Source organism: Diceros bicornis, chromosome 4 (genome assembly GCF_020826845.1).
Source record: "Diceros bicornis minor isolate mBicDic1 chromosome 4, mDicBic1.mat.cur, whole genome shotgun sequence".
Classification (NCBI taxonomy): domain Eukaryota; kingdom Metazoa; phylum Chordata; class Mammalia; order Perissodactyla; family Rhinocerotidae; genus Diceros; species Diceros bicornis.
In genome coordinates this window covers 48,797,211-48,819,204 of record NC_080743.1, presented here as the reverse complement: position 1 = coordinate 48,819,204, position 21,994 = coordinate 48,797,211, and the positions used below count along the sequence as shown (strand labels likewise).

At 46.2% G+C, this 21,994-nt stretch overlaps 1 protein-coding gene across 2 annotated transcripts in view; it reads right to left on the bottom strand.

Moving 5' to 3' along the window:
• ATP1A1 (ATPase Na+/K+ transporting subunit alpha 1) overlaps positions 1-21,123 on the bottom strand; it is a 30,505-nt gene extending 9,382 nt beyond the window's left edge. The window contains exons 1-12 of one of the 2 annotated variants that reach the window (XM_058538890.1): positions 20,861-21,123; positions 9,767-9,871; positions 9,031-9,090; positions 7,404-7,607; positions 6,999-7,112; positions 6,283-6,417; positions 6,051-6,168; positions 5,401-5,669; positions 4,683-4,881; positions 4,277-4,386; positions 1,786-1,920; positions 1,039-1,231 (exon numbers count right to left, since the gene is read on the bottom strand). In XM_058538890.1, coding sequence (XP_058394873.1) covers positions 1,039-1,231; positions 1,786-1,920; positions 4,277-4,386; positions 4,683-4,881; positions 5,401-5,669; positions 6,051-6,168; positions 6,283-6,417; positions 6,999-7,112; positions 7,404-7,607; positions 9,031-9,090; positions 9,767-9,871; positions 20,861-20,872 — 1,654 coding nt within the window. In that variant the 5' untranslated portion in view covers positions 20,873-21,123. The remainder of the gene's footprint in view (positions 1-1,038; positions 1,232-1,785; positions 1,921-4,276; positions 4,387-4,682; positions 4,882-5,400; positions 5,670-6,050; positions 6,169-6,282; positions 6,418-6,998; positions 7,113-7,403; positions 7,608-9,030; positions 9,091-9,766; positions 9,872-20,860) is intronic. The other variant, XM_058538891.1, reaches the window with a different exon arrangement.
• Between the last annotated feature and the right edge of the window lie 871 nt (positions 21,124-21,994).

The window sequence follows — 21,994 nt, the reverse complement described above, 5'->3', positions numbered from 1 at the left end:
CGCTTCGGCAGCCCAGGGTTTGCAGCTTTGGATCCAGGCGTGCACCAATGCACTGCTTGTCAAGCCATGCTGTGGCGGCGTCCCATATAAAGTAGAGGAAGATGGGCACAGATGTTAGCCCAGGGCCAATCTTCCTCAGCAAAAAGAGGAGGATTGGCAACAGATGTTAGCTCAGGGCTGATTTTCCTCACCAAAAAAAAAAGACATTCCTTTCAATGTTGTAGGAAAGTTACAGCATTCTTTAAAGTGGTATGAGGTGCCATGTGGGTTCAGAGAAGAGAGACTGTTTCTACTTTGGGGTGTAGAGGTGGGGAACCAAAAAACACTTAGAAGACAGTGACTTTTCAGTTGGATAGAGATGTAAGAAAGACACCTGAAGTTAGATGAGGGAGCCGGTATGAACCAAAATATGTGACCAGGCCATTAGTTCTAAGTTATCTAAGCTAAGGAGAATAGGAAGAATTACATAAATAATGAATTTTTATCTGTCATCCTACAAAATACTATCAATGCCACTTTCCCAATTATATTATACAATGGGTAACCTGTACTTCTAATCCACAGTGCCTGACAGAGGAGAAAGGCCAAAAGTTTACTGTCCGTCTAACCCATGAGCTGCCCATGTAAGTTCCCATGTACATTCACCACCATTCTGTGGCAGTCAGGAAATGGCTCTATTCTAGATGTCCTAGGAATTAATTAACTTTAATTTCACTAAGTTTACAGATCACGGACACAGCAACAAAGGTCGGAAAATAAAACTCTTCTCCTATTTTTTTTTTAGGCAAACAGAACTGACCAGTATGACATCCAAGTCTAAGCATGAGCTAGAAGCAAACCAGCAGGATTTTGTTGCCTGCAGCCCCATAAAACAAACGTTTCTCCAGCACTTATTGTTTTCAAAACGGGGGCAAATAAAGAAGCAAGAGGACTGCTCCAGAAAGGCTTACAGGGAGGTTAACACGATACAGAGGTTAATACGATAACTTGCAACGGTCTCCTAGACTGGCTGGCTTTGTTACAAGGTTATCTGTGTACCTAGCACTCGCTCGCCAAGGCCGCCCAGCTCCAGGTAGGCATTCTGAAAGGCGTCTTTGAGCTCCTCATCCAGCGGCTGCTCCTTGCCATGCAGGAGAATAGAGCTGCAGCGGTCCAGGATCCTTTCTGGAGCACCTTTCATCACCAACAGGTGCCGGGGCTCAGCCGTGTTGGGGTTCTTATGGATGGACAACTGTAAAGGATTGTTGACATGTACACGTTGGATGGCTGGGTATGGCAGGCCAGAGGGAAACAAAGCTCCCTTACTATTTCACATTTGCTACGGAAAAAACCAAGACGCCCTATTTCTGAACTTTGAAGTGCCCGATACCTTGTAACATACTTTGAATGTTACAGAAAAACAAGCATGATGATATACTCATAAATCCCTGACACACGTTCATATACAAAAAGAAAATTCGGGAACAAAGTGATTGACACACGCTTGTGCACCTACACCCCTACCTAGCCCCTCTCCATACACCCACTTCCACTCCAAACCACAAATAAATATTCAAACGGGCCCAAACAACATTTTAGGAGAGGCATCATCTATCCTACTGATATCCAAATAAATTAGGATTTTTCTACATGTAGTCAAGGGTAAAACTTAAAGCTTTCATAAAAAGTTTGAATGATTCACTTTTAGAAAGCATTTAAGCTTGTAACATTCCAAACAGAGAAGAGTTCTTCCATCTAATGCTCCTCCTCCCCGTCTGTCCCCTCGCCCGCCACCCCCCAGGTGACCTGGTACTTGTTGGTGGAGTTGAAGGGAATCTCCACGATCTTGGTGTATCTCTCCCTCATCTCCTTCACAGAGCCGTAACACAGTTCAATGCACTTTAAGAGAGCTGACTCCGAGGCGTCCCCTGCAACTGCCCGCTGTGAACAGAGACATCATCCATTAGTCACCCTGAAAACATTTCACTCACGATCACTGAAACACAGGAAAAAGCACTCAGAATGTATTTCAATCTCATCAGAAGTAGAGGAGAGGGCGGGCGAGGAGGAAGCAGCGTTTCGGAGTGACAGGCCTCCCTTTAGCGCAGACCCACCGCCCTTCACAGCCCCCTTCAGACTCAAACTCCAACCTCCTCCTGGTCAGCCCTCCCTCCCCACCCCACACCTGGCTTCTGGTAAAAGATGGGCGAGTGAGGGTGTCGCTGCCCCTGGGAGAAGCATAACACACTCTTCCCACCTACATTAGCCTGTTTTTCCATCTTCTCCTGTTGAAAATTCTCAAAGCCAACATTATTCCCAAACATATTTCTGGTTATGAATTTGAAAATACCAAGCGAGGACATAAATATTTACAGCACCCTTTACTGCCCTACAATTTAAAATAAAATGCCTTAGGTGCTCAGGACAGACAGACAACTGTCTGTGTCAAGGGCAAAATAGACGACTTTATATTCTTAAAGATTTTTATTTATTTATTTTTTCCCCCCAAAGCCCCAGTAGATAGTTGTATGCCATAGCTGCACATCCCTCTAGTCGCTGCATGTGGGACGCGGCCTCAGCATGGCCGGAGAAGCAGCGCACCAGTGCGCGCCCAGGATCCGAACCCAGGCCGCCAGCAGCGGAGCGCGTGCACTCAACCGCTAAGCCACGGGGCCGGCCCACGACTTTATACTCTAATCGTAATTCAATTGTGCAAAACTATCTGGGCCTGAATGATGTGAACTGGAAGGTATGATTAGCTCCAACAGTAATCTCATCAGCTAACACTTGAGTTAAAGCCCACACTTCAGGTAACACATACTTGTATTTTGTGTGATATACTGTGACACATATTTTGACATACTGAAAACATTTGCAGTTGCAGCCAACTTTTATGGAGATAAACATTTTGGAACTTATACCTGCAAAGCTACACGTGCAGATGAGCACATTAATGTTCACTTATAAACACAGTAGCCCTGTTTAATAAGAAAGGTGGCTAGGTTTGATAAGAAACATGAAATAATGGAGATTATTTTTAATAAAGGCCAGTTATTAAAGCAGAATAGGGCTGCCGACTTTTCTTGTAATAATACCATTGACATGGCCCCATCTCATGCTACCTTTGTGGGGCTTTTAAATCAGCAAAGATTCGATACTTGTGAGTCCCTGAGCTCAAAGCCTAGAAAATTTCCACATGAGGTAAGAAATGAAGCAAGCACCTAAAGTTTTATCCCACGATAAGTAGCATCCTCCTTAGATGAACATCAATTCAACGCTAAGAGAATCTCCTTTACAGACTAAAGGAATCCTGTCTTCCCAGTAGAAGCCATTTCAGTCTATCTAAGCCGGATTCCCTTTGACAACTCGGTTTCTACCCAGAACGACCATAGGCAGCTTCGCCAAGAACGAGTGAGCTCAGAGGCCTCACACGGCTCTTTCTCAGCCTACAGGACCTTGCGGACTCATGACTTTTTTGGGATTGCGTCTTTACTGGGCAATACAGTCAAACCTCCGTCATTTCCAACTTTACGAGAATTCCATGAGGCCGAGCTTATTTGTGCATCATTAGTAAGCTAAGAATAAATAAGATAAGAGAAATAGCTGAGCTATTTTAAGAAAATAAATGGCTTAAGGGATTTACTGGAATCGACTGTATCCTAATATGCAAATATGATTATCGAGTCACAAAAGTAGCCCCCACTGTCCGCTAGGTTAGGTGATAGTATGTAAACTCAGCGTAGTAAAACTGGATTTTATTTATTTATTTATTTATTTTTTAAAAGATTTTATTTATTTATTTTCTTCCCCCCAAAGCCCCAGTAGATAGTTGTATGTCATGGCTGCACATCCTTCTGTATGTGGGACGCGGCCTCAGCATGGCTGGAGAAGCGGTGCGTCGGTGCACGCCCGGGATCCAAACACGGGCCGCCAGCAGCTGAGCGCGCACACTTAACCGCTAAGCCACGGGGCCGACCCTGGATTTTATTAATTAGGTTTGTCACCAGTAAAGATTGCCTCCTACCTCCCCCCAACACCCCTTTGGTCAGTTCTTACTGTATATTCCCTCTTCTCCAAACTTATACAGATCACGGGTATCTCTAAGTACTTTGGGATCTGCAGGCAACACACGTTACACACAGCAAAGCATCACATGGACCATTAAGTGTGCTGCCATGAATGGCTATTTTACAGAACACAAATGTCACGCGCTATTTAAGGAGAACACTCAGATGGTCGTTCTTGTGCGCTCCCCCACCCCAGGCAGTCTGGCGCTAACAGGAACTTCTGAGCATACCTTAAGGATAGGGAGGTTTTCCTGGTTAGCCTGAAACACTGCTCTGTTGCAAAGACCTGCAATTCTGGATAGACAGAGCCAGGTGTCCGAAGTCTTGTCAAATGAGACACCTGATGGAAGCAAGAAGAAAAGACAGGGAAATAATGCATTAGCTTCATATTCAATAAGCTTCCATAAAAATGTGAAGGGATACATCTCATTTCCCAATTAATGAAACTAATCAGGTTTTAGGCATTTTTTCAACCGCGTTTGTAGGCCAAATTCAACTTTTTTATTGATAGTCCAAAAAAAAAAAAAATCTAAAACCCATATCCTTGACTCCTTACCAAATGATAGAAATCAAAAAAAAAAAAAGGAAGCAAAGTGAGCAGGTGAGGCTCAAGTGTGGGGTGGGCCCTGGTCTTACCACTCTGATTCTCTGTCGTATCGGCCTCATGGATTTGATTGTCAAACCACATGTGAGCCACTGTCATCCGGTTCTGAGTCAGAGTTCCAGTTTTATCCGAGCAGATGGTGGATGTGGACCCCAGGGTTTCCACAGCCTCTAAGTTCTTCACTAAACAGTTTTTCCTTGCCATGCGTTTGGCAGTAAGGGTCAGGCACACCTAAAAAATGTTAGGAACCAGATTTCTTCAAACTCAACCAGGTTGGAATTCTATACAAACTCCAGCTATACCCTAATATGGAAGAAATTTGTTTAAATCTCTTCAATCTTCCTCTGAAGAAATAACAGTAACGTGTATATGAGGCTTCTCCTTCTCCTGCCAAAAGCAATGTATTAAGTGAAAATAGCCAGGATTTACCACAGTCTATTTCCCCCACTAACTCCCAAGTTTTTCTTCTTTCTCAGTTACACTGTTATGGATCATGTGATAACTTAAGAAAAATCTATGCTTTTGGGTTATTATCTTCCATACAGAAACATGCCAAGGACTTCTCACTGTCTAACCCTACTATATGGCTCTGAACAAAATCTATACGCAAATGTGCAATAAAATATAAATTGGCAGCCCCTTAGAAGAGGGCAGTGGATGACTCTTACACTCATGCGAGCTGATCTGAGTCTTACACTCATGCGAGCTGATCTGAGTAAGAGTGAACATCGCCTTCCCCAAGGCTCTTACCGTGACAGTGGCCAGCAAACCTTCTGGCACGTTGGCTACAATGATACCGATGAGGAAGATGACAGCTTCAAGCCAGGTGTACTCCAGGATCAGAGAAAGGATGAAGAAGGTCACACCCAGGAACACAGCTACGCCCGTGATGATATGGATAAAATGTTCAATTTCTGCAGCAATAGGAGTCTGGCCCCCTTCCAGCCCAGAAGCGAGTGTGGCAATTCTTCCCATCACGGTGCGATCCCCCGTGTACACGACGATGCCTCGTGCAGTACCTTAAAAAAGTGGGAGGGGGGAATTGTACCCAATTTTATCAAAGCCACAGAATTTGCACAATTTCCTGGCATGGTTAAAAAAAGAGACAAACACACACATTTTTTAAAGGCCAGCTCTTGGTGGTATATACTGATTGTTTCAAACCACAGATACTTTGCTAGATTAGTGGAGCCAACAGAAGAGGTGGAGGGAAGAGGGAAAAAAACAGCCAACAAGTTTTCTGGGTTTTCCTGCCAGCAAGTGAACCACTTCTTTGTGCTTGACTGAAGTGGTCAGAAATAGAGTCAACAAAACAAGAAGAGAAATCGTGTCTATGGTTTTGTTGTTAATGCCCAAGATAAATGCCCTGCCCTGCTGAACGGCGCCTTAAAATGGTCTACCTTCAACGCAGTTGGTTGAAAAAAAGGCAATGTTCCTCGTCTCCAGGGGGTTTTCATTTGTGAAATCCGGAGACCTGGTCTGGGGTTCTGATTCACCAGTGAGTGAGGAATTGTCCACCTGTCCGGGAGAAAAGTAAGAAGTGTCATGTGAGCACACGGGCCTCGTCACAGGCTGCTGGCCTGCTCAACTCACTCTGCAAAAACAGCAGAGGTTCTGTTTAGACCTACCTACCTTGCAGCCGTTTGCAGATATGATTCTGAGATCAGCAGGGATACGGTCTCCGCCTTTCACTTCCACCAGATCCCCAACTACAACGTCCTCTGCGTTTATGCTCATTTTTTCACCATTTCGAACCACAAGGGCTTGCTTTGGGAGGGGAAAACAGTTTACACCATTAAATCACAGAAAACCGGATGCCAACAAGAAGGTAGTGTCAAAACAGGGAAATCAAATTACGAAATGATCTGTAATCCTAAGTTTCTGAATGTGTCACAAAGATATTCTTTTTTGTGTGTGTGTGTGCACGTGAGGAAGACTGGTTCTGAGCTAACATCCATTGCCAATCCTCCTCTTTTTGCTGAGGAAGATCAGCTCTGAGCTAACATCTGTGCCCATCTTCCCCTATTTTGTATATGGGACGCTGCCACAGCATGGCTTGATAAGTGGTGTGTAGGTCCGTGCCCGGGATCCAAACCTGCAAACCTTGGGCTGCAAAATCAGAGCACGCGAACTTAACCACTACGCCACTGGGCCAGCCTTCAGTGTTCATTCAGAGGGAAGACAATCACTTTCTGGGGTATAAGAAAAATAGGTCTGGTTTTGGTGGGGGAGAGAAGGCATCTCTTTCTCTGACGAGTCACTGAATACTGGGAAAACCTTAACTTCAAGCTAGTTCACATTCTTGGGGCTGTCAAGTCACCAATGGGAAAGGGCAAAGCAGCAGGTACCTGAGGAACCATGTTTTTGAAGGATTCCATGATCTTTGAACTTTTAGCTTCTTGATAGTAGGAGAAACAGCCAGTTATGATGACAACAGCTGACAGTACCACACCAAGATAGAGCTGGGAGGGAACAAACAAGTCAGGGCCGTGTGGCTCTCAGTAAAGAATTGGGAATGTTCAATTTTTGACTGAATGAAAACCAGATTTTTAACAGAGATCAAGGCCTCAGAAATACAGAACTCATACCTTCATATTTATCCTTCTAGAGACCGTGTAGAGGAGGATCAGAAATGGAGTCACAGAGACACCTGGTCACTAACTTGACAGACTTTTGGAAATGTTCTAGATGAAACAGACCATGGGATACCTTATGCATACCCAATAACCCAAATTAAGAACTACAGAACTCACATTATCATTTTGAGGTTCCTCTTCTGTAGCAGCTTGGATGCCATAAGCCAAGAAACAAAGAACGGCTCCAATCCACAGTAACATTGAGAAGCCCCCAAAGAGCTGCCGACAGAATTTGACCCACTCAGGAGTGGTGGGAGGTGGGGTGAGGGCATTAGGACCATCTCGGGCCAGGATCTCAGCAGCTCGAGCAGTTGTTAAGCCCTGAGAAGTAGAGGAAGAGAAATAAGACAAACCGTTCCAGGACTTACAAGGGAATATACCTACCTGATCGCTGGAAAGCTGCAATACAGGATTTAAGGAGGAAACAAACTTTCCCAAGCCAAATTCTGATGACGATCCCCCACACAGTTCAGGCAAACAACAGCCCAAGTTTCCTGAGGAACCCGCAATGCCCAGATTAAAATTCTTTTTAAATTGATCCATGGACAAATTTGAATCCAGTTTCTCCTCTTCTAGGGATTCATGCCAAATTATATTTTTACCAAGAAGATATCTATTTTAACTAATTAATTCAGTTTTGCAAATTAAGAGCTTTGAGATTTCTGTCTATTGAATCTGTCAGGGAAGGATAAAAAGCCCTCTATAAATATCAAGGGCCCTCCTGTGCCTCAAGTTCATGATGTGATCCCTGGACAGAATAAAAACCACCCACACCAGACACCTGAGCACCTCCACATGCCAGGCACTGAATCAACACTTCAAATTAATTGTTTAATTCTCACCGCAACCCTTTCTAGGTATGATTAACCCCATTTTACAAGTAAGGAAACAGATTCACAGCATTTGGGTAACTGATTTAGGGCCATGGAGAATGCACTTCAGAGGAATCTAATAAAAACTTAAGTGAACTAACACACGTGATGTGCTCAGAGACTGCCCGACACACGGTGCACACACAGTGACTGCCAGCTCCATCTTAGGGGCCAGGCCTCCACTTGGAGCTCAGGGCATTGGAGCCAGCACGCTTTCTTAGAACTTCTTGATAATTTATTGAAACAATGACTACATATTAGCTAGGACTAAAGTTGCTCCCCAGACTTCTTAGTGGTTGTTTAGAAATAGGAACACCCCCACTCCAACCCCAGACTGTTTACTTTTATATTGTTTGTGGCAAATTTAATATCAAAATTCCCTAGGTAACAAGGATACACAACACATACTTTACTGAAAGCTTTCTTTAAATTGTGTAAAAAACAAGTCTCAAGGTTCTGACATACTGCAATGAGCTAGCTGGTTAACACACAAAAATGTGAATTGTCCGAGATTCAACAGGTTGAATTATTCCACTCAATTTAACACATGTAGATGAATAAAGGGAAGATTTGTAATCAAGAGTTCAGGGAAAGAGCATGGCCTTGGAGCTATTCAATTTCAAATCCTGGTGCTCCCACTTACTGGCTCTCACCTACTATAAAATGGGGAAAATAACGTCTACTTTCAAAGTTTCAGGGGGAAGCAAAATATTTTAAAAGCATATAAAAGCCCAAGCTCTGTGCATGTCACAGAGTAGATACTCAGATGGTGGCTGTCATTTTTCTCCTCCCAGAGTCCTAGATACGGTGGAAAATGTGATAGGGACAATTAGGGACAAACTCTGTACAATGGGTTTCAAATTTGAACATACTCGGCTCAAGTCTGTTCCATATTTGCGCTGAAGTTCGTCAAGGCTAAGTTTATGGTCATCCTAAGGGAAAACAGAAACAAAGAAAAGAATTAAACTCTGCACCATATAAAAAGATTTTAAAAAGCATCAGTGTCACTCATGACTATCATGAGGCTCAGAAAACAAGTTTTTCTTCAGTGTAGAAGTTGGTATACTTTGCACCATTGACTAATGGCTTAGCAATGACACAGCTATCTGTTACCAATTCTTCATTGGAGGAGGTCTAAAGCTGTGTGATGAAGTCCCTTTATTGCGTGCCACATAACTTCAGAGAAACCCATCAGTCTTGGAGATCTAGTAAAACCCTGCTTGCCTTCTCTGATCACCAGGCAGATTCTAGACAAGTTATGTCTGTAGAAGCCTCCATTGCCTGGCGAAGTTGGAGGTTCCCAATGTTCAGGATGAGCCAGAAACAGAGAAAAGCAAAGGCCCATTTATCAACCACAGTTCCTTCTGTGGACCTCAGGTTATTCCAGCAGGTTGAATAACTTTTCCAACCCTCTAACAGCCTTTAAAATGAAAATTTTCCATAGTGACCTCTACAATTCGGTAAGGTCTGTACAACTCCTATGATCACTTTGTTTTTAAAATAAAGCAAGTCTCTGACTGAAGGACGGTGGCAGGATCACGTACTCAAAAGCTATAAGACAATTTTTACAAAGGAGAACAAAAAAACAACCTTCCTCCCAGTACTTACCATAGAAACTTCTTTCTTCAATTCATCCATATCCCTCTCTTTCTTGGCCTTTTTTTTGTTGCCATGCTCTGAAACGGCCGCGGGTTCATATTTATCACGTCCAACCTACAGGAGAATGTAGGAAAGGTGTGGTTGTGAATTACGAACAGCATCTCAAAACTGGAGATTTTGGAGCAGAGGATTTCAGCAGTTTTTAGGAGAGCCATCATTTTGGATAGTCACTGGGATAATGTTCATGGAAATTTATGTTCTTATGCTGCATACTAAACAGAGCAATCTATTATTTATACTGCCATCCTTAGCTCAAGACAGGCCATCTGCACCCAAGGGCATTAAGACCAGTGGGAAAGTCATGGCAGGCCTCAGAATGGCCTTGTCAGTTTCATGTGGGGTGACGGGTGAGAGAGAGGGTTGTGCTGTCAGCCTTCCGCCTTCCCCACTGAAAGAATGAAACCATCTTTACATTATTAACTTAGAGTATTGTACTTATGCGTTTGCATTCTGAAATAGACAGGTCTGAGCTAAAATTCTGGGTTCACCTCTTACCAGCAGTGTATCCTTGGGCAAGTCACCATCCCTTAAGTTTCCATTTCCTCTTCTATAGCATGGAGATAATAATAGCGCCTACCCCATTTCATGTTCTAGAGAGGACTAAATGATACAATACCCCCAAATGCTAGTTACTTTTATTATGATGTTTGAATTCTAGCTTTGCAAAGAAGTCAATAAGTATCAAATTTAAATACTTTTAGGGCTCATTTAGGAACACTGAGGGGTCAGCGGCATAGGGGTTGGGTTCACGTGCTCCGCTTTGGTGGCCCAGAGTTCGCAGGTTTGGATCTCGGACGCAGACCCAAGCACCGCTTGTCAAGCCATGCTGCGGCAATGTCCCATATTGTCCCATATAAAGTAGAGGAAGATGGGCATGGATATTAGCCCAGGGACAATCTTCCTCAGCAAAAAGAGGAGGATTGGAAACGGATGTTAGCTCAGGGCTAATCTTCCTCTCACACGCACACACACACACACAATCTTTAAAACAAAAAACAAAACACTGACCTTTTCATCTTCTCTTATTAAAATAAAAAAGTCAGACTAAGGGTCCTCAAAATTCGTTAAAGAAAAGACAAAAAAGGAAGAAAGGACTCCCCAGCCCAATCTGCAGCCTGAAAATAAACCCCCAGATGAAAGTCACTGGAAATGTTTTGACATAAGCAGGATGTAGGAAAAGCGTGTGCATTATCACACAATTCACAGGATCCACCTACGCCTCTTAAAAACTGGAACAATTTTTAGAGAAAATGTTATTCTATAGTTTAAATATAGATTGTTCCACTCTCCCACCCTGTTTAAAATGCTCAAGTTTATCGACACTAAGCTTGAACCTGGAGCTCCAAAGCGCAGTCCAAGGGGCAGGCCCCTCACTCCAGACACTCCACCCCACATACCACCTCCCCTCCCGCAACAACCGCCACCCAAAACAAGGAGGGCAAAGAAAGGACAGATCAGCAATTTCCTTACAACGGATGGTAAGTGGTGCCATTACCATATTATTTTGTGGCTCTCCTTTGTTCATTTCTCACTTTCAGAAGTACCTCACCAGCTCCTAAAGCACTAAGTAGGAATATGTGTCTACATTAAAATTTTACTGTGCTGAAAATAAAATCTAAAAAAATCGAAGAGTACAGGTGTTTTTCAGTCATAGCTGATTTAGCTGTAAATAAATACTCACTTGAATTTGAAAATACCCTCTTAAGACCCTAAAGAGAAATCCTGCCCCAAATTAGTTGGTGTTGCCTCCCCCCCCACCCCCCATGTGGAGATATTATTCACGTTGTTCAATAATATAAACGTGATCTGTGAACTGTAAACACGTTTACAGCTTTCCTGACTTAAGAACTTCTTCTGACAGAGTGGAGTTCTTTAGTCTCTATCTTATCTGTTAAGAATGAAGCACGTCTAAAGATAGTTGACATTCTTGACATTCTCTCCACCGCGCAGCAAACACATTTATAAGTGCCTCTGAGTACAGCCCCTGGTACCAGAGTTAAAACGGGAAACAATCACACACACTGGAAGCAAACAGACAAATATAACAAAAGGAAACATCAGGGCTTCCATGGGAGAGGAACCACAGTCTGAAGAGGTATTTCCTTCATATATTTAATGGGAAGGCACAACACTTAAAACGGTTTTAAAGACATTGACTAGGGATCTCGAAAAGACTTCTGCGGCCAGTATGTATTGATTTTTAAAATACAGTTCACAAATTCTCTTTAAGCAAGTTGAGCATCATTAAAATATATTTAATTTAAATATAAGAAAATCAGAGTTAAGATCTCTCTGCTTCACCATCTGTATGCTTTGATTATTCTCAGACTTTCAATATTTTCCACTCTAAAAGAGGGGGAGAGAATTACTGGAGCAGCTAGGTCTTGGACACATTCCAAAGTTTTATCTCCATTTACAACATAAATATCTTGCCTGAAGCTTCACAGTCATCAATGGTTAGTTATGGTTAAGTTAGCTGGGAATCCAGACTCCCTAATAACCACCCCCCCTTCTTCATCAATTCATGCTACATAAGGCGTAGCTTTATTATTTATTTATTTATTTTCCCCCCAAAGACCCAGTAGATAGTTGTATGTCATAGTTGCACATCCTTCTTGTTGCTGTATGTGGGACGCGGCCTCAGCATGGCCGGAGAAGCGCTGCGTGGTGCGCGCCCGGGGTCCAAACCCGGGCCCCCAGCAGCAGAGCGCGAGCACTTAACCGCTAAGCCACGGGGCCGGCCCAAGGTGTAGCTTTAAATGAGGACATTTATGAAGGAGACATGGGAAGTATTAAGATGTGAAATTTCTATTCCTTCAAGATTTTAATTTTTTCATTAGGCAATGTTTGTCCAGAAGACCAGGCAGCTTATATAATTCAGTTCTTCCCTACAAGTAAAATGATAATTTAATACTAGCTTATCTTGATGGGAACCAAATATTACTTAAGTACCCACCAGTCTCAATTACTACAGTTTCATAGCAGGAAAAATCTGTGTGTGTGTGTGCCAGGGGGAGAGTGCAGCACAGGACAGAGTAACAATACTAAAATGGGTGAGACAATATTTTCTCTATTATTTCTTTTAAAAGCATGTGGGGGGCTGGCCCCGTGGCTTAGTGGTTGAGTGTGCGTGCTCCGCTACTGGTGGCCCAGGTTGGGATCCTGGGTGCGCACCGACGCACTGCTTCTCCGGCCATGCAGAGGCCACGTCCCACTAGAAGGATGTACAACTATGACATACAACTATCTACTGGGGGTTTGGGGAGAAAAAGGGAAAAAAGGAGGACTGGCAACAGATGTTAGCTCAGGGCTGGTCTTCCTCAGCAAAAAAGATGAGAATTGCCATGGATGTTAGCTCAGGGCTGATCTTCCTTACACACACACACACACACACACACACACAAAACATTTGGCAAAATCAAGGATCACAGCAGGGGGTATGGCAAATATGGTTTCTCCAGTCAACTACAGTGACTTCCCACCCCTCTGGGCACCAGGCACACAATTCCTACTTTTTCCATTAGAAAATTCAGATCACTTCTCAGACTCCCACGGAGGACTGGGAGTGACCAATTCCCACTCCCACTGTGCTCCATGCGACGGCAGCCCTAGCGGCATCCCTTCGATGTCTCTGAGGAAAGTACAACGGAAACTCAAGGTTACCAGTACACCCTTCTCAAAAGGGCCACTTGTGAAAATGAAGTTGGGTTCTGTTTTTTTCCATTCTAATTTAGGAAGTGGGAGGTCACAACAAGGGCAGGGGCTTGCCCAGCGTGACACAGCTTAAAGCTTGTCATTACTTCATACTGTGCATCCCAGGGATTCCATGCTCTCAAAGATTCACTATAAGTTTTGCTACCATTTGATCTGGGTAGAGAGAAAGGGTGCCCCAGAGATGTAGAGAGAAAATTCTTGACAGGAGGAACCAAGTTAAAACATGTAACAAGGTCCACTCATTTAAAAACATATATCGAATCCTTACAATGAGGGAGGTATTGCCAAGATCTGCTAGGACTCTAGGACTCGAGATGCTCCTTCTTCATCTTCAGTAATAACAATTTAAAGGGGGCCAAGTGGGGACAGATATGACAGGTACAGGTACAGAAAATTATTCCCAAATTTGAAAAAGGCACACGCAAAAAGGGCAGTGATGTTTAAGAGAGAAGCTTCCATCCCAGAGGTAAGTCACTCGAGTCAGTCACAGAGGTCTGCGTAAGCTGAAGCTGCCACCGAGGCCTTCACACCCACCCAACCACCAGCCTCCGTCAGGGCAGGCTCAGAGGGCTGCGCTGGCCACGGTTCCCATCGTAGCCACACAAGGCCCCATGGTCAGCAGGGAGCTGAGCTCCTCAGATTTCTGAAACTGCTGCTGGACAAGTCCAGAGGGCACACGGAAGCTGAGATGCCCACATCCTGTGGGCAGGACTGCTGATGGTGCTTTAAGTCAGCCCAAGTCATTCTAGCTCTGCCATGGGCCAGCTACAGGACCTTCCACGGCCTGCCTCAGTTTCCTCGTCCCTAAAATGGGAGTACCACTCGGTGTAATGACTAAGAACCTAGAGAAGGCTCCGACGGTCTGATCAATCCAGGGGCTGCCATCAAATCTGAAAACAAAACACGGAAAAACTGCACTGTTTCCAAAACCCACAAACAAAAGCTTTGGACTAGCAAGAAGGGCCAGAGGAGGGGAGCAGTAACTGCCCCAAAGGCAGCCCATTTCAGAGATGGCCAAGAGGGCTGTAGAAACAGCACCTCTGAACCCAATCTGGCAAATTCCACTTTAGCAGGGAAATAAGGGGGGTGGGGCTGGGGAGATGGTCTGCCGGTTGCCTAGAGGCACGGTCTGGGCACATCTTTATGTAAAAAGCGTGAAGGGGGCTTTCCAATTTTCCTGGGATCCTTTGTTATTAAATCACCATCAAACGCAACTGTGTATGTAAAGGTCCCCTGCAAAGCACTACACAAAGGTTATTATAACTCGGTTTTAATTAACACATGAATTACTACCATTCCTCGCTTACTATGAAAACTCTTTTTAAACCTTAAAAAAAAAACCCTTATTTTGGGTATTTTTTATTTCATCTCATCAATTAAAACAAAGAAAATATAAGAAATGATAAGCCCAGTTCATTACACCTTCAACTGTTCCTAAATGACTCAGTAGTTTAGTTTATGTACAAGGAATATTCTAGCTAGGGATCTGAGGGCTAGGAGATGGCAGGGCTTGAGGGAGGGCGCGCATGGCCACAATATACGGCAGCTGCTCTGCAGCTCTGAGCAGCATTCAGGGCAGTGAAGGAACAGTGTTTCTCTGCAGAGGAGGTGACCCGGGGGATCACCATGCCTTCATAGCCCTTCTCTCACTCACCTAAACGTGCAGCGTGCTGGAGAATAAGCATGTAGCAAGGCAAAGCAGTGGGTCCCTTTGTGAGCCCAGCTCAGTGCCTCCAAACGTGGGCTGCAGCCCACCAGCCAGGAGGGGGCAAAAAAAAACAGCCCCAGCCCTAGCCAGCAGGTTCCCTCAGCCCAAAATGAATGAGGTTTAACCTTCCTCCCCAGTCTGCCTGCCTGCCAGCCCACCCTACATGCAACAGTCAGCATACATCCATGATCATTCAAAAAAACAAATTTCTAAAATATCTAAAGAACCAATATACTTTAGATTTACTACCTCTTTAACAATGTGCTTTGTTTTTCCAGTTACTTAAACAACAGCTTTTTTCAATGGGGTACTCTACCTCTACATTAGGCACCCGGGTTATGAAGAGTTCAAACTTTCTGCCTGTTCTCTCCATTTGCTGCCCTCCTCACTCCTTTTTCCATTGTGCCAGACCATTCTTTGACTAGCGCTACTCAAAAGAAGTTGTCAGTTTGAGAGACAGTGGATTAATAACTGGCACAAGCACTAAAAGAAGACTGAATAAATTCCCACCAAGTTCTGAACACTCCTCATCGGTACCCTGCAGCCCAGGGCAGGAAGTCACACAGCTGCCTGGCTGAAGAGGACAAAGGCAGCACAAGGCCCTAGAGAAATGTCATGTGATTTGAAAACAATGAAACAAATATGGCACGATGGAAGCGTCCTGTGGAGGATAAAAGAAAAACACAAGAGGATCACACCCCAAAATGCACGAGGTCCCTGCCCGCACTGTGACAACAGACTGGAAAGATAAACCAAGACCCACTGATCCACAAAATCTTACATAGTCCAAGTCCCAAAGACAAAGCACAGGCCACCAAAAATCAACTTTCCAGATCACCCACAGAAAATATCTAATAGTTGTTACTAAATAAGGTTTGAACAAAACCAGATTCAGAGATAATTAATGTTCAGATATAACTCATTGCAAACTCACAAAGGAACTAAGGAATGGGGTCCACTGGCCAAAATTCCTTTGGCTCAGGATCCAAACGAAACCAGAGAGAAAAATTGCAGGGTGGGTTGGCGGGTGCCTCTGTTCTCGCTGACAGAATTTGCTATCCCAAACATCAGTCAAAGAAATGTGAAGAACTTGTGGATTCCTGACAACAGATTTCAGCACAACTAACGAGGTGAGTCATATGCAAAGAACAGTCTCTCTGTGACTCCAGCCAAAGAATACACTTCCTCTCATACACTCAATTCATAGCAATGTGAGAAAGTTCAAACCTGACTCGGTTATGTCTCCTGTTCCAAGAATACATAAGTGATGAAGAGTTTAAAAAAATAGTGGATTTTAAAATCCTCTTTACTTCCCATTATCCCTCACTGGACATGTACTTTCAGCATAATCCAGAATTGGACAGCTCTGGCAGGGACAAGGAAACATTCTGCCCAGCGTTTTGCTGTCCAAGAGCAGCCACTCTGATTACTGTGAGCCCATCTGATCTGACACTCGTGTTTCTTCTTCTGGCCTGTTGGTTGGCAGAGTGCCCCGGGCAGCTAGAAGGAGGCACCACAGCAGAAATATTCACCCTCACTCCCACAGACGGCTGAAAAGCCCATTTTATTTTGCAAGACTTTAAAAACGTAATGTCCTTTACTTGAAAAGTGAAAGTAGACGAAAACGCTAAGATGCTATTAAATACGAGGTCAGGTCGTCAACTTCCACTTCCACGTGGCTTCCCCTTAGAGAGTAATTAACAGTATTTCCCATTATTTTCTATCTTTAATATGCTTTTCAGGTAAAAGAAAAACTGTTCTCTAGTTCTGAAAGGGCTTAAGACTAACTGATGAATAGCAAACCCATAGTTTATAAAGATTTGATCTTCTCTCAGTGCCAAACACTTTGGAAGCCCAACAACAGCCACAGCTCATGCATTGCGCTCACTCTAAACAGAGCAGAGATGACTTCACTTGGTCCTCGGGGTGAGTCCTCTAAGGGCCCAATGAGAAACTGAAGCTGCAGGGCCTTTTTTTTTAACCTTTTTGTTATTAAATGAAGAAACTAACTTTACTTACTTTTCCATACAAAATCCTTCAAAAACTATTTTTTGTTAAAGCCTCTTTTTCATTCTTAAGTTTGGATATACTTAAAAGCACATAGCCTGATTTGAACAGAAAGTCACTTCTCTGTTAATCTGTTGCTAAAATAGAGAACAGTGATTTAGAAGGGTTCTGGGATGGAGCATGGATAAGTAGCAAGTGTACTGTGCTTTATAACGTTGAATTTACTTTTTATTTTTAAATGCAATTTAGGAATAACACTTGCAGAGGTCTGTATATTTTAAGTTTTAGCCTCACCTGGAGAAACATTTTACAGGATTTTTAAAAATTCTTTTTTTTTTTTTGGTGGTTGGGTTTAGCCTACCCTCAGTCTTCTCAGATTTATGATGCAGACCTCCCCCTTTCCTACCCTCCCACCCAAAGGTGAGTCACTGGAGTGTTACAAACTTACTGGCAGAGAACACTACAAATTAACAAAGAGTAAGTTACCAAAAGAGGATACACCCTCAGAACAGGGTACATAAAGAACTGGGAGCAGGGATCTGTCACACTCACACACCAACACTTAGGCCAAGGGTGTGACACAACCCCAACCCTCTTCTCTGCCCCCAGGGCTAGTCACCAGTTCCTTCTGCAACTACACCACTTGCTCCTGGCTAGGCCTGGGCAACTTTCCACCCTGAGGACTCTGCCTTACAATGTTTTCAGGCTAAAGTACTCCCTTTATAGTAGCCAGAGGAGATTTAGTCACGCTCTCAAGTTGAGCTCCAAAAGGGCAGCTGATAATATTACCATACAACCAGCATTTCTGCTGACATGCAGACCCCTCGTGCAACCTCCACCTGAACCTTCTTCCCTGCTCCTCTTTAAGTCACTACCCATAAACTATGATTTATTTTCTAAGTAACTAAGTTAATATTCAAACAATGGAGAACTAAAGGGAAGGACCTGGTGACATGCCCCCGTCCTCCCCCCGCCCCCCATCTTTTGTAAACTTAAGAAAAGGAAAAGTTTTCGTGTGTACCTTTGGTGAGGGAAATAGTTGTGGGTGGTAGGCCTGGCTGTGGATTTAAGCCAAGTCATTGGCAAAAACACCCACTATGAAAAAAAGGACAAAATCCTATTTCATCCAGGAATGATTCAGCAGGAGCTGTTCTTTCAATTTCTTACCCAAAGCTTAGAAACTAGATTTTTAAGGAGAAATAAAATCACCTGAAATATCATTAAAACCTAGGCCCCCAATGATAGTGGGAAGAGGAGGGGAAGAAATTAACAATGACCTTAAAAATGAGCTGCCAGCACAGGCTTCCTCGTTAACCAATTATCAGCAGGGCCTTAGTCACCACTCCACCCACATTTTAATCCCCATGTGGAAAAATACCAACATCTCAGCATAAAATATCCTTCTGAACATTTGGACTATCACAGTAAGTCACTGGGGACAAAAGGGGTAACTTTATCCTGGGAGAATCACCACCACTTATACACACATACCCCTTAACGTTCAATTTATCATAGTACCCAAAATACTGACTACAACCCAGCAGATAAGCAGCATAGCATCCCGTGTTACCCAGCTGTCATTCAATTTTGTGTTTGCTAGCCACTGAACATTTTATTAGGATCCATTAGACATCTTGGTTGAACCTCCACAACCCAGGTGTGTTGCTATCTTTACCACTACTATGCATGTATGTGGTTACGAAAGAGACATAACAGACACATACACATAACTTACTCAAACATCTCTCTGGTCCATTAATTCAACCTCACAAATACCCCAGTTTCATCTGAAGAATAACTTGAGAGTTCTCCACATAAGGCAACGTCAAGGAGTGCGTGAGTGCTCAGGCTGGGGAAATCACAGGCTGGTTAGGGACGTCTGGTGTGTCATTAACTAACCATTTGACCTTCAGCGAGTCACTTCACCTTCCTAGGCCTTGGGTACATACCTGTGATCTCTACATCCCCCCAAATCAGTAAGGTCCAGCTCTGGAAACAAACTTTTTTTTTTCTGAAGGGGGAGAAATAAAGGAATGAGCTTTAAAGAGCTAGTTTAGGAGAATGATCTAGTGTTTGACACAGTGGTACAAGCACAGGCCACTAACCCAGTTTCCATCCTGGGGAGTACAGAGGCTGGCACTCAGCTCTTTGCCTTCAGCTACTTGACCTGGGCCAGCCCTCCCTCCACATTTTGTGCTTTTAAAAGATACCAGTCATACATTCCCACTTTTTCCTCTCTCCCCACCAGGTCCAAGCCTTTCAAGTACCTCCTTCAAAATCCATTTGGAGTCCCCAAAGAATGAACCCTCCCTCTTCCCCATCACTCACTCCACCTTGAGGAGCCCTAAGAGCCTTCAAAGGCCTACTAAGCACCAGGCACTGTGCAAGAGTTGGTGATAATAATGGAGTGGATTCTCTCTTACCGGTATTCTCATGGCCCCGTCATTTTACCCCACGAATTGATACTTTGGGGATTATTTTGTATAAACTTTTCTCAACTAGACGTTGGCCCCGGTGGGGTCCGGGACTCAGTCTTCTGCCTTGGCTATGGGTTATCACAGCTCCGAGTTACAGAACTGTAGGAACGAGATGTTGTTCTGGTATTCCCACAGCGCTCCTGCACTCTCCTGTCCCGGAGACCCCTCGTTCCTTCGGGAACCGTCTTCCGCGAGCTGGCACTCTTACCACCGCGTACTGCCCGCCACCTCCAGTCCTTTTTCGGGTTTATTGTACCCAGAGGCCCTGGGGGGCTAGCCTGTCTTCCTTCCAGGCTCATCCTTCCAAAAAATTTACACACCCCTCCCCACCGCCAGAATGACCGCTCCAGTCGCCCGGGCGCATCCTGTGTTTATGGCCAGCGTTCCATCAAAGCTCTCAAAAGTATACCTTAAAGGCCATCTTAGGGCAGTGAAGACACACCCTTTCTGGCACCAGCCCGCCCAACCGGCTCCGCAGTAAGGGGAAACTAATTTTTGCCTTGGAGGGAGGGCGGCCGCCTCTACGGGGGAACTGGCTAAGCCCCCGCGCCTGCAGGAGAAGGAGCCTCGGACCCCAAGGCCGCCCCCGCGTCGGAAGCCCGGGCCGCGGCGGGAACGGCGGCCCGGGAGGGGGCCGGGCTGAGCGCCCCAGGGGAAGGGGAGGAGCACGCCTTTCGTCCGGGCACGGAAGGCGGAGGGAAAAAGGAAGGCGAGAGATGGGAGGTGAGAGCGGGCGGAGGGAGGGGAGCCGGGCTCGGGATGCGGCCGCCGGCGGCCGTTCGCCCTCCTCCCGGCCCTGCGGCTCCCGAGCGCCGCCTCCAGGAGCCCCGGGCCGCGGCGCGCTGCGACCCGGGGGCCCGCAGCCCCTCTCCCGGGGCTGCGCACCGCCCCGCGCTGCCGTCCTCCGTCCCCTCGGCGCTCCCTGCCCCCGCCCGCCCGTCCCCCATTACTGCGCTCCCTCCATTTCCAAAGTGCGTCGTCTTTTAAGCCTCGCCGCTCTGCCAACCCATTCCGCGCCGCGCCGCTTCCTCCTTCCCCGCCTCCCGCTGGCTGCAGTCGCCCTCCTGACTTCCTCCTCTTTCTCCTCCTCCCCTCCAGGACTCCCTGCGCCCCCTCCCCGGCTCGCCGGACACTCACCCCCTTCCCCATGGTGGCGGTGGTCTGTGCCCGGCGCCGGGTCCTGTCGCTTGAGAATGAGAGAGAAAAGAGGAGAGAGCTCCCGGCCGAGCGAGCCCGGCCGGGGGAGCCGAGAGGAGGGAGCGAGGGCTGCTGTGGGGCGGGAAGGAGGGAGGACGGCCGGCGGCTCGGGCCGATGCCGCCGCTGCTACTGCCGCCGCCGCCGCCGCCGGGGTTGCTACCACTGCCACTGCCACGTGTCCGCCTCCTCCCGCCGCTGCTCTGCGCCCCAGACCCCGCCGCAGCTCGAGCCCGCGCCTCCGCCTCGCTTCCTAAAATATGCAACCTGCGTGCTGGCCCCGCCCACGCCGCGGCACGTCACCGTTGCCGGAGCAACCTGACACCGGCCGCCGGCCTGGCTCCGCCCCCGCCCCAACCCCATCCCCGGGCTGGCTGCCGCTGGTCTGGGCTCCCGGCAGGAGGGCGCCGGGCCCGGGGCGCGAGTGCCCACGGCCCGGGAGGCCCCGGCCACGCCACTGCGGGGCGCACCGACTGGCTGGGCAGCGGGGCCTCGGCGGCCGTGGAGCTGCCGCGCCCCTCCTCCCGCCGCTCGGCGTGACCGGCCTGCTTTGTAGGGCACGGAAGGTCCGCAGTGGGTGCGGATACGTTTTCGGAACGGGGCTCCCCGAATCTCCGCGGACCCAGAACAGAAACCTCGCTCTGAGGGGCCTTTCTAGTGCATCAGGGAGCTCCTCTGCGACTAAAGGACGCGCCGGGGTTGGGGGTGGGGGGCTTCGGGCTTGACTGCAGCCGGCGCCCGCCTGAGGGACTCCGCCTTCCTGCAGAGTCCAGGCCCCGTGCCCACCTGCAGATGGCCTCCCCAGCCTCTTGGTGCCCTCCCGAATGCCTCCTCCAGTCTGGGATCCGCGTTACCCACTTCCCGCTCGGCCCCAGGAGGAATGGGTCTGAGCCTTGCCCGAGGTCCCAAGCGCCCCCCTGCTTTCCTTCAAGACCCCAAATGACAATCCAAAGGGTGTCCAATGAATTCATTGAAGCTACAGTGAGAATGAAACCTGCTTGTCCAGTTTGGGGATTCGCTTTTTAGGGGAGGAACACTTGAAATGTAAAGGAATGCGTATCTTGAACAAAAGGGAC